Source organism: Pocillopora verrucosa, chromosome 4, assembly GCF_036669915.1.
Source record: "Pocillopora verrucosa isolate sample1 chromosome 4, ASM3666991v2, whole genome shotgun sequence".
NCBI lineage: Eukaryota > Metazoa > Cnidaria > Anthozoa > Scleractinia > Pocilloporidae > Pocillopora > Pocillopora verrucosa.
The window spans coordinates 13,629,049-13,641,135 of NC_089315.1; the positions used below are offsets into that span (position 1 = coordinate 13,629,049).

At 38.2% G+C, this 12,087-nt stretch overlaps 1 protein-coding gene and 2 long non-coding RNA genes across 3 annotated transcripts; all 3 read right to left on the bottom strand.

The window, feature by feature from the left end:
• Positions 1-1,018: 1,018 nt before the first annotated feature.
• Positions 1,019-4,341, bottom strand: LOC136280591 (C4b-binding protein beta chain-like). Its single transcript, XM_066166120.1, has 5 exons — positions 4,224-4,341; positions 3,938-4,108; positions 3,386-3,553; positions 2,690-2,857; positions 1,019-2,007 (listed from the first exon to the last, which is right to left on the bottom strand). The coding sequence occupies exons 1-5, from the start codon at positions 4,288-4,290 to the stop codon at positions 1,619-1,621; spliced, it is 963 nt and encodes a 320-aa protein (XP_066022217.1). The 5' UTR covers positions 4,291-4,341; the 3' UTR covers positions 1,019-1,618.
• Positions 4,342-5,194: 853 nt separating this feature from the next.
• Positions 5,195-6,705, bottom strand: LOC136280593 (uncharacterized). The gene is made up of 4 exons (XR_010717381.1): positions 6,606-6,705; positions 6,346-6,528; positions 5,606-5,773; positions 5,195-5,357 (listed from the first exon to the last, which is right to left on the bottom strand). It is a non-coding gene; the product is annotated as an uncharacterized lncRNA (long non-coding RNA).
• Positions 6,706-8,924: 2,219 nt separating this feature from the next.
• Positions 8,925-11,744, bottom strand: LOC136280595 (uncharacterized). Its single transcript, XR_010717385.1, has 5 exons — positions 11,551-11,744; positions 10,145-10,327; positions 9,625-9,792; positions 9,257-9,430; positions 8,925-9,076 (listed from the first exon to the last, which is right to left on the bottom strand). It is a non-coding gene; the product is annotated as an uncharacterized lncRNA (long non-coding RNA).
• Between the last annotated feature and the right edge of the window lie 343 nt (positions 11,745-12,087).

Sequence of the window (12,087 nt, forward strand, 5' to 3'; positions counted from 1 at the left end):
TAGAGATATTTTAAAGTATTTTGAACCACCTCTGGTCACGATATTTTTCAATTTTTTAATTTAGAAAGCTGTTTTTAAACCCATATATAATGGTATTTCCAAACAAATTTTTCTTTGCAAAGAACTCCGCTGTGCTCATGCCGTTACAGTATCGATCCTTCAGGTCGGCGGTTTCATGATATACACAAATTTTCTTTGGCGCCATTTTGAAAAGTTGTATATAACATTTCTGTCAAGTGCTGGACATTCGTTCGTTTCATTTCCTCGTGGAAACAGCCACAGTAGCATAAATATTCTCCTCTTACTTTTAATCGTTGAATGGACCAGAAGTGCGAGTTTAATTTTACCTGTTGCAAGAAATATTCTGCAAATAACAAAAATGTTATCTGCACATACTTAATAGTTGAACAAACTTGCCTTTAACCTTCCTGGTCATTTCAGTTTGAGAGGAGAGCACATTCTCGAACATATGGGTCATGTTAATGTGAGAAAAAGGTGATCTGTATGTTAGTGCTTAGAGTTGAAAATAGACTCGAGAAATCATTAGTTTAACACTATCATAACAGTGTCACAATACTGCATAATTTTAAATTTGGACTAATGTGTGTGCCTATTTTAGCTAGTTGACACTTAAAAATCATAAGTAAAGAAATGTTCCTTACAGGGGAAGGGAAGGTGCAGAAACTGCAGAAAAAAAATGACTTGGGAAAAATTCAGGCTACAATGAGATTCCTACCTGAGCCTCTCGGATAGGATTCGCTGATAATTGTTGGGCACCCTGCCGGCTTTTCTTCCTTCTTCGATTCTTTTTTTTTAACCCAAAATAAGGAGGGGGGAGGTACCTCCCTTATTGGGCCCCCTGTCTTTAATTAGGGCTCTATAAATTTGAAGAAGGGTGACCACTGGGCCCTCATGGCCAACTTCTGGGAAAAAAAAGCCAGCAAATGTGCAAAAAGTTAGACGATGTATGACAATCTAATATTAAAAAATCGTGGCAATTTAATTTCTCTCCGTTTATTCACGTCATTCAAGCGATTTTGCTATGGTTGATTCTTTTACCATATCCTTTCACTTGCTTTATTTTCGACAACAATACTCTGAATTTTCTCAGGCGTAGAGATCTCAGGAAATATATCTTTTTTTACCTAGACACAATCCGGGGCTGGGGTCCAGCAACAAAAAAACCAAAAGCTATACTTGATTTCTACCTTATCTTAAGGGGTGACGTTACCCAATTTCACTCCTAAGACTAATTTGCTTCACTCTTAATTTTACAGGAAGTTTCAGAAAAAAAAAAGGGTAAGTAACTTGTCTCAATACACACTAACAACAACCGACATGGAGGCTGGTTATTTTTTTTCCTAAGCAGGAAACAGTGTCTGAATTATTCTAAAATTTAAGCAGTCCATTATTTTCTATAACAGGTAATTTAGCGTTAACAACCGAGTTGAAGACGTAAATTGGCCACCGTAAAGAGTTTATATTCTGACTTTTTACGATTGCCAATTTACGTCTTCAACTCGGTTGTTAACACTAACGTACCTACTATACTTTCCCACTGACGCAGCAAAGCAGTTTCTTTAGAAACTTACCCCCTTTATTCATTATTTTCTATTTTTTACTCAACATCAGAACAAAGGCGAGGGTAAGAGAGTAAACGTACACGTTCAAGCGGAATCCATTTTTTTTCACCATCATCAAACTGCACGAGCACCAAAGAGTCACCTGAAGTACCAGTAACGTTTCCAGTTCGATACCACCCAGGCCGGTCGACACGCTGATTGGCTATAACAGGCAGGTTAGGTAATAAGTCCTCTATGGATGGTACTTTATCGATGATGAGCTTTTGATCAGTCCTTCGGTAACTACGTGTCAGTTTGTTATTGCTTACCAATGCAAAGTCGAAATGTGTTGCATTTATCTTTGTGATGGAAGCTTTCCAGTAATTGTCTGCTTCTTTATTATTTCGCCAAAATCCCCAAAACACAGCTCCAACCCGGACACATTCTAAAGGAACATGAGTAGACTATCATTAATTCAAACTGCATTAAAGAATAATGGAATAAACATTTGTACATGTGGATAGTATGCAACACGTCAGATTACACTCTCAACCTTTGTTAAGGAACCTTAGAGACCCTAAGGGCGGATTATGGCGGCTAAACACTGAAAAATCCGTGTCCCTATCAGACAATGACGTTCAAACATTTCTTGAAGGGGAAGAAAACCAAAATGCGAAAGGAAAAAACCGAAAGCCACGTATTCAGTGGCTTTGGTAATGGCATTTCTTGCGGCTGAGAACGAAAATAGACAACTAGAAGATTTGCCACAAGCAGATTTTGGCCGTGTACCTGAAAGATTTCTTCTGACGGTAAGGTCCAATTCAATAACTGAAAATTTTGCATATTGAAAATTAGGCCCATTGTTTGTTTTTGAAGTGATTCAACGCATGTTTTCATCCTGAGTGCGCCAACGCGCGATCTTTATTTGGGGATTGTCGATCCTTCTATTTTTATTTATTAATAAAGTCGACTTTTATTGTCGGTGAAGGGCTATTGTGTTTATATGAAAAACGTGTTCAACTCCAAGAAAAATTCCATATCTACGCGCGCCCATCTATTATTCTCTATGTGTTCATACTTTGAAATATTGATAGCATCATTGTTATTTACATAACACATAAACTTGCCTTCACACTCTGGAAATTGACCTTCCCATACACCCGCATTGCACTTTAATTTGGCTGAGCCTCTTAACTTGTAGCCTTTATTGCATTCAAACTTGATCACAGAACCGTAGCTGTAACTGCTTCCAACAACTTTTCCATTAATGAGTTTTCTCGGCTCATTACATACACCTAAAAGAAGACAAGGGAGGGTTTAAATAGATACAGAAACAAACAGGCATAAAACCAAGGAAGAATGGCTTGTATGCAAACAAAACACGATAAATGAAAATCGTTGAAACGAAAATAAACACGAGGCTTATGGTTCAAGTTCCATCTTATTCTTTTCGTTAAAACTGCCATATTCAACGACACAATGCGACACACGAGCTAATGATCGTTTATCCGACCGACTATGTTTGATTTAACCCAAAGACGGCGGCCATTATTTTCGTAAAGAAAAAACTAGGCACTCGCTCGCCAAAATTACGCCTGATCTGCAGGCTGGCATGCCTTTAGATTGATTGTAGTGTTTCATCCATATGCCGAGATATGGTTTCCCTTGTCGAATAAGGGAAAAGAAAGACGACACTTAATTATTATTCAAAGGTGACAAGTATAGTTTGAATTAAAAGGAAATGATAGATAATGATAATGATATAGTGATACTGATATAAGAGATATTATGATAATGCAATGGATTGAACAGAGTAACTGGACCTATGCAACTTGGTGAACTTTCATTGCATATCCCATCGAGGCATTTGATCTGCAGGGACCCTAGGGGCTTGAATCCTGAATTACAGGAGAAAGAGACCACGGTCTCGTGACTGACACCATTGTTATGGATTTTGCCATTAGATAACGGTGGGAGTGGATTACAGGACTCTGAAAGATATAACAGATAATGCCATGATAAAGTATGCCTATCACTATACTTGGGAACTGAGACTACCTTCGTACCCCGACAACCAGATTAATGTCCATTTCAGATCACAATATCCCACAAGTCTTGAGTTTAGAGAAGGAGGAGTTGGGCAATTGAGTATGACCCAATTACTTCATGAAATATTGCAAGAACTTTATTGCATTTAAACGTGTGGCCCAAACGGGTCTGTGTGACATGTTTTGCGAACATATGTTTGATCATGGTGTTTTTGGCTTTCTAGCTGAGGAAATTTACCAAATTTACGCGGTTATAATTGTAAACTATGTACTTCGTCTTTTAAAATAATAAGAAACACCAAAATATGTATATTTTCGGATACTCACTTTTGCAAATTGGAGCAGCTGAATCCCAGACTCCATCGTTACATGTCAAACGAGGATTTCCTACCAAACTGTAGTTTTTAGTAGAACATTCATACGTGACCACCTGTCCGTGAGAAAAATCTGTACCATTTCGTTCTCCTCTGTCTATTAACCCAGGGTCAGTACATGTGGCTACAAAAGAGAACAGCCATGCTCAATTAAAATGCATTAATAGACCACTAACTTCTTCAAGGTGATAATAGTAATTTAGAGGCCAACTTCGTGTTAGCACAGAATGGGTACATACCCTTGCATGAGGGAATGCTAGCGTTCCAAAAGCCATCGTTGCAGTGCAGAATGTTGGTGCCATCCATAGTGCACGGTGCATGACAAGCGTACTCGATGTTGCTACCATGTGAAAAGAGTTTTCCTTAAACTCAACAGGTAGTTGGTTATCTTATTATAGAGGTGATTATTCATAATTTCAAATTTGAATATTTTTTTTAACTGGTATGATTTCAGATGCATATTACTTTCCCACAAATTAAATAGCGTAATTGTGTGCTAAACGAACTGTAAACTACCAAATAATGGATCAAAAGGGTCACCTAATTTATCTCTCGAAACCTCTAATATAACTGTAACGATAGGATTTTTAGTGATTTTTAGTATCGAGTTCTTTCATGCTTACGCTTCAAAATACAATATTCCACGTAGAAAACTTAGTTCAGCAAAGCGTAAACACTACCAGTTCTCCTTTAGTCACCCGTAAGCAGTTGTTATTAGTGTTAAACTGTAACAGCCACCTGTCATGTCCTTTTGTGTAACTGTTATCCACCGGAACTCTTAAAAGTAATTAATATTGTCAAAGACGAAATTCCTACTTAGCCAATAGTGTAGTAGATTACATGATCCTGTAGATTATTCATGGCATTACGTTATCCATGTACGTTAGGCTTAAATAGGACTGTTCGGTAAAGCTTAGGAGTTGGGTGAGAAAGTTAGGAAGAGAACGGGGTCGGACCAGCCCTGGCCAGGTCCGTTCTGGTCAAAGTTGTAGTAGAGCTTGAAGAATAAATCTACGTTGGAGCCAACCCTGTTGTCGTTAGTCATTCTCTCAAGGATAGTCAGCAACCGTAATAGATTCCGGTTACCTTCCCGCAGCCAGCGAGTGCCCCCAAGGAAAGCCTTTACCCAGAAGAGTTTTTAAGAGTTGTCCCCGTCCGTCCGTTCATTTGTGTAGGCAAAACCCTGTTTTCACATAACACCATACCTTTACAGAGAGGGACGCTACCGCTCCAAACGCCGTCCTCGCACCGTATGGTGTTGTCTCCCATTAACTTGTGGTCTGTGTTGCACGTAAAAGTTATTATGCTACCATTCTTAAAATTGTTACCATGGTGCTTGCCTTTCAATGGTTTACCAGGATCTGGACACACGGCTGTATTAGTAAAATAGGTAGAGGACAAAACGAAAAGTTTCAAAGATCAGAAAAGACAAGAGAAGAACTTTAAAAACAAGAACGGTGTAGCATGGGGTTGTCACAATATATCTACATTGTTTAACGCCACAACCATACTTTGGAGGAGACCGACAGATAAAAGAGATATACAATTTCTCTATAAAAACAAAACAACTGATATTGCTCGGAAATTTTTTCAGAGGAACATCTTATTCTAATTTTCTTACCGACACATATAGGACGGTTATCACTCCAAATGCCATCTTTACATTGTATTTGTCTACTTCCCTCAAGGTGATATTTTTTATTGCAAGAAAATATTATCCACGAGTTGTGTTTAAGGTCCCGCCATTGCCCATTGCCATTTGCTGGGAATCCTGGGTCATTGCATTTAGCTAGAAGAATTTGAAAAGTATGTTGATGTTGTGGTGTAAGTTTCGCAAATGTATTATGTCATCACGTAAAGTTTCTTTTAGTCATTTACTGAATATTGTATCTTCATGATACATATTGATAACTTATGATGAAAAATCCTGGAAGAAACACCCTAGAAAGTATCTTCTATGATCAAAGGAATTATTTACTTCTCATCTTAATTAAGAGAGGTTCCGCAGGAGTTGCTTTTCGAGGGGCCGTGACTCAAATGTCGTCTGTATGTGATCGCGGAAGCACATTGATACTGGTATATTAGATGCTGTTAATATCACGTTTCCCAGCAGAACAGTTTGAGTCAGTCTCGATTTTTGCATAAAGATCAACTTCTCTACAACCTCTATAACGATTTTTTCTTTCTTGAGGATACGTTGATCGGCTTGTGTTTCATAATCAGAACTGTTCTTAAAAGGGAGAAGGGAAGGGGGCGGGAGAGGAAAACTAAAAAGCTATTAATTCAAGCGGTCACCAGTCATTGAAGCAAAAATATTTCTCAAGGGATACCTTTTATTCAAAAGAGCTGGAACATTCTCACCTTTACATTCAGGCTCTCCAAAATCCCATACTTTTCCAACACAGCGAAGTTTTTTTTTACCAACAAAGTCTTACCCGCGGTTGCAGGAGAATGTTGCTTCATCTCCGTCAAGGAAACGTTTGTCAAAGGATACCTTCTGACCCAATTTTCCGTTTCGTGGATCGCTCGGCGTTGGGCAGATGCCTTTAATTTATCGTAAAGCAAACGTTACTTAACTCATTATGAATGCATGTAGTTGCGAAAAATAACACATTTCTCACCTTTGCAGACTGGAAACGGCTTATCCCATTTGCCGTCATCGCATTTAATCGAACCGCCGCCAATTCTTGAATAGCCAAACGAACAGTAAAACAATACAGATTTTCCATGACTGAAGATATTTTCCATGACTGAAGATATTTCCCACTATTCTGCCATTCGCAGGTAAGCTGGGCCTACCACATGATGCTACGGAGTCAAACAGGAAAGAATTACTAAAATTTAGCTCAAAGGTAAACATTAAATTGCTCTTTGCCTTTCAGACGTACATTTTCAAGTAGAATATTGTTATTTTACTAGTTACCATTCGGCAGTGAGCAATTAAGATACTATCTAAGAACTAGAAAAGAACTGTGATATTTATAGGTCAGCGCCGGTGTATTCATTAGGAAAACTGTGTTCTCTAAATAACTAATTTCTTTCTCAGTTTACTCTCGCGGGTTAAAACGTTTAAGCTTTTCATGCCTACATAACAACAACAACAACAACAACCTTTATTTATGTGTCAAATCTAAAATAGCAGTTATACAACCACTAACTGGGGACACTTAACATTAGGTTGTATGGTATTTCTCTATTTTTTCTAGTGGTTTTTTAGGTGTGTTAAGAAAAAATGAGCAAAAACATTATCCCGGCTTTCCACGTCCACTTAAATAATTCAGTAACGACAAGCTGTTAAAGTTAGTTTCTGAATGCAATCTATTTACGATTGGCACCATATAAAATGATCCTTTTGAGCACGTTTACGACTAGTATTTTGAATTCTTATCACCATAAGAAAAAATAGGGAAGGGATTCCATCCAATTTTTCTTCGAAATCAGTGGGAGTTTCTTGGTTTGTGTATTTTAATGATCACATTTAGAAGAAAGGTCGTTCCCCTGAATTGTTTTTCCAGAGTTCAGTTTTCATGGTTCATACTTTTCTTGAGCAATGCTTTTCCAGTTGAGTGTGTACAAAAGGGCAGAAAATAGTAACAATTCGTTCGACAGAAGAACCGAACGGAGCGACTCAACTCTAAACCCACGACCAAGGATCGAAATTAACCCATAACCACCAACTCACACAACTTGATTCTTTAAGTCAACACGCCTCGTGAAAATTGGCCAATCGGGAACCAGGCAGGAGACAGTGCATCACGTGACTCTGATGATAACATCCGTTAAGATTTTCGAAACGTCAGTCACAATAACCAACAACAGTCCCCTGTTTTTCTGTTGCCGTGAGTGATTATGTGATGTAAGTTTCGTAAAGTTTCTTTTCAGTCATTCTCTGAATATTGTACCTTCCTTTGAGTGATTTTTGAGTAAGTTTTTAGGTGTGTTATTAAAAAATATGAAAAAGAGTTATCCCAGTGTTGCACAGCCATTCGAATAATAATAGTTCAGTAGGGAAGGGGTGTTAAAGTTAATTTCTGAATGCCATCTATTTATGATTGGAATGCGGTTCGAACTGAGCATCATGGCACTAAGGAAACTAAGATCTTTGAACAACATGCAGAATCTTGCGATTATCATTATTTGGCTGAAAAATTCGCCCGGGCAAATTGGCATCTTAGCACTCTACTGGCCGTTTAAAAATGTAACCTTTCGCGCTCCCTCCAAGTAATTTTAAAAGACACTGATCTTTGCGATGGAAGTAAACGTCAATCTTTCTCCCATTCAAAGGATTGCCAGAATCTTTGCATGAAGCTGTAAGAGCCAAAAGAGAAACTACTTGTCAGAGAACCGAATCTTTTATGATGCAAGGAAGACTACATATGCAATTGGCAAGATACGAGGTGACGGCCATTTGGAGGCCGTGAAAATTTGCTTTTTCTTTTTTTTTTACTTCTAGACTGGTGGGAATTACTTTTATGAAACATACCTTTACACGAAGGAATACTGCTGCTCCATTCTCCATTTATACCGCTCAATCTCTCTATTTAAAATCTTGCCTACGGGGAGGGGCGCTTATTGGAAAGAGGGCGCATAATCAAGGGGAGCGTGTTAGTTAGCGTGACAATTGGACAAAAGTTAAAAGAGCAGATATCGCGAATAAAGGAATACTGCGAGCACATGGAGAAATAAATAACTCATAGTGACCTAACTGAATGGAAAGTATTCTCCTGTACTGATTCCACTGTAGTTCTCGGTCTTCGCAGTACACACAGTAGCAACAAATATAAAATATAACCAATATAAGTGTAGGCGAAGTTCCTGCAGTTTTGTGACAAACCCATTCATACCATAAGAATATACTACGCACAATTTATTAGCTACGATATATTCGTAAAACTCTTTCCTGGGATGTCGAGGAATTACTAACCTTTACATTGCGGGACCGAAGAATTCCATCTTCCATTAATACAACGGAGGCTACGATCTCCATCCAACTCATAACCATGTTTGCATTTGAAAGAAACCACTTGGCCATGTGAGAAGCGTGTGCCAAACACGTGTCCATTTGGCAGATCCCTGATCTTCGTGCAGTAAGCTGAGAAATGAACATTGAACAATGATTTGCGACATAAACATCAAACCTGTTCGGCCGTCAGATACAAACGGCGCAACAGAGGTTAAAAAGAACTGGAACTGAGTTTAGTGCTGTAGATTTTAAAGAAGCCATTTATAAAAAGGTCAATTGGTCAGGGAAAATAACTCCGAGACAGCTTACCTTTACAAGTTGGAACACGTGAACTCCAAACGCCCTTGTTGCATGTTAATGTTGGAGCCCCAAATAGATCAAAGCCTGTGAAACAAGTGAATTTTGCTTCTGCACTATGGCTGTTATCACCACCATGTAGTGTACCGTTAGCTGGACTTTGCGGGCGAACACACGACGGCAACTCTGTAGAAGAAAAATTGATTTATTCTTGGTGAATTTTGCACGTATTTAATTCATCTCTGAACATCGTGGTAAATGATAAAAAAGAGTCAAAATGTTGCGTAGCAAGCCGTTTTAATCAGTTTTATGTCAATTAATCGTCAAATTTTTGACACAATAACGCGTTAATTAGTTTTACGGTCTTTTCGATAACTTACAGTAGGGTAACTTTCCATTCCATCGTCCATCTATGCACTCCAGCCTTGTGTTACCGATTAACCGGAAACTGTTATTAGCACAGCGAAATTCTATGGCAGCCTCACCAACTTGTGGGTTCACGTAAGATACTTTACCATTTAAAATGTTACGCAACTCAGGACAAAACCCTAAATGAAGCAATAGAATTTTTAGGAGGAGGAAATATAATAATACTTCTGATTATCTTGTATTGCATATAAAGCGTTATATCTTTTCAGTTGTACACAGGTGGTGACAGATGACCACTGATAGGAACCAAACCTCTTTCATCGTCATTTTAGAACCCTCTTGGTCTCTGTAGTGATTATCAATGACATTTCTTGAAAGCCGCATCTTGGAATTGAAACTGAGTTTGACATGCAAACATATTTTTGCATGAATCACCGAATGTTACTGTGAAATGCAGAACCACTAAACAATGCCGATCTTTAGTTATAGAACTTTTTGTTTTATTCTAAAGAGAATTTAATTGCGTCATACCCAGACATCGGAATTGTGTCTGTGTCCATTTCTTCCCATTGTATGTTATAATTGGCATTCCATCCAGATAAAAACCCTGTTTACAGCCAAAGAGAATTACTTGGCCGTTTTGGTACTTTTCTCGCTGAGTGGGATGAATGATAACTGAGCCATGAGGAGAGGTTGGTTGATCACACGTGGAGCCTAAAAAGAAAAAAAAATGACAGCTGACGACAAGCTTTCGAGACGAACGGCGAATAAATGTCACAATGTACAATCCCTTTATAACAAATGACCTGGGTTAAGAAACAAATAGTTTCCGCCTTATAATGGCAAATTATTTGCCAAGAAAGGCTAATTTAATGACCCTGTCGTGTACAACGTTAAGTCCTAATGTTTCTTGAAACAATCTTGGGGTTTCCTGATTTGTTGGGCATGCGCTTTTCCATACATGTTATAATTATCTTTTAATTATCTTGTAAATTTTGAAACAGACAGAGCTGCTGGCATTAAGAAACTGGCTAATGAGCCTTGGGACCAAGAGTTATGGTAGCGAACCCTTTTTTGGCAATTTGTGCTGACCTTTATGCCCATCTCATAACCACAGTTCTATCCTTAACTTATCATGATTATGGATAGTTTTGTTTCATTTTTTGGAAATTCAGCAGACTCTTAGAAATGGAGGCAGCGATGCAGAATAAAATATGCATCTTTCTCTAATAAATGACGAAGTGCTGACGGATAACACATGAAAACTTCTTCCGCTTAATTTGAGAGTAACGCATTGCTTATTTTCCGGCTTCAGCGCCAAAGGAAGCTTATTGCTCTTTGCATGAGGTAAAAATCTCTTTTCCTTAATGAGATGTCATCAAAATTTATAACTAATAGCTTTGTCAACTTTTGCAGTGATTTAAGTATTGTAGTTTTCGTCAGTCATCAGATTTGACGATCACAAGCGAGAGAATGTTCAAGACAGAGGCTAACAGTGTACAATTCATTTCGTGACGGAAAATCATGAAAACCTTCTTTACATTGGATTGCTCAAGAATAAGGATATGTAGAAGGAAGTTTCCTTTTCCAGTGTCACAAACTTAAAACTAACTGCGCTGTTATCAAACGTCAGTTCACATTTGTCAAAGGAACGACGTCTCCAGCAGAGTTTAGAGGCACGTGCTTTGTATAATAAAATTTTATATTTTTTAAGATGAAAACAATGCTGAAAGCTGACGTATGGCATCCTCCTTCGTTTTGAGAGAACCGGGTTGTTTATCTTCCAGCTTGAGTGTTACGGGAAGCTAGTTGAACATAACATGTATGAGAGGTTACTTTTGTTCAGATATGTGCGTTACGGATAATTTGTCGCCGCGAGTCATACCCGCTTTGTCAAAAGCTGGTATGATGCAGTCGATATTATTTTTTGTACTCACCATATGTGACGATCACAAACGAGACTATAAAGGACGCTGGAACCAACCCCACACGTTTCACGAGGAAGCCCATAAAATTTGACCTTCTTATTGAAATAAGTTGCTCAAAGTAAGATAAGGATGCGGAAAGACAGCCTTTTAGATGCAACGTACTCCAACTTCCTTTAACATTGTAATTTAGCATAAGAATAATAGTGTCAAAGGGGCAGCATCTCAAGCAGCGTTCAGTATCACGAATCCTTACTATTGGGCTTGTATAAATTTGACTGATTTACATTGAAAAGCAAGTTAGTCTCCTACAGTGTGTAATTGAATACGCCGTATTGTTTACCTTTATCAGGAGAAGGAAAACAAACTGTTAATTGTGTTTGACAGTTTCTGCTGACCTTATGCCAATTCCATGTTTGAAGCCCTGTCACTTTCTTTTCGTGATCAAATGTCGATATTATTGTTTTTCTTTGCAGAAATCAGGCAAATTATTCGAAGTAAAATCGAAAATACGACAAAAGCATTTTTTCTGTCATAATTTTACATTTT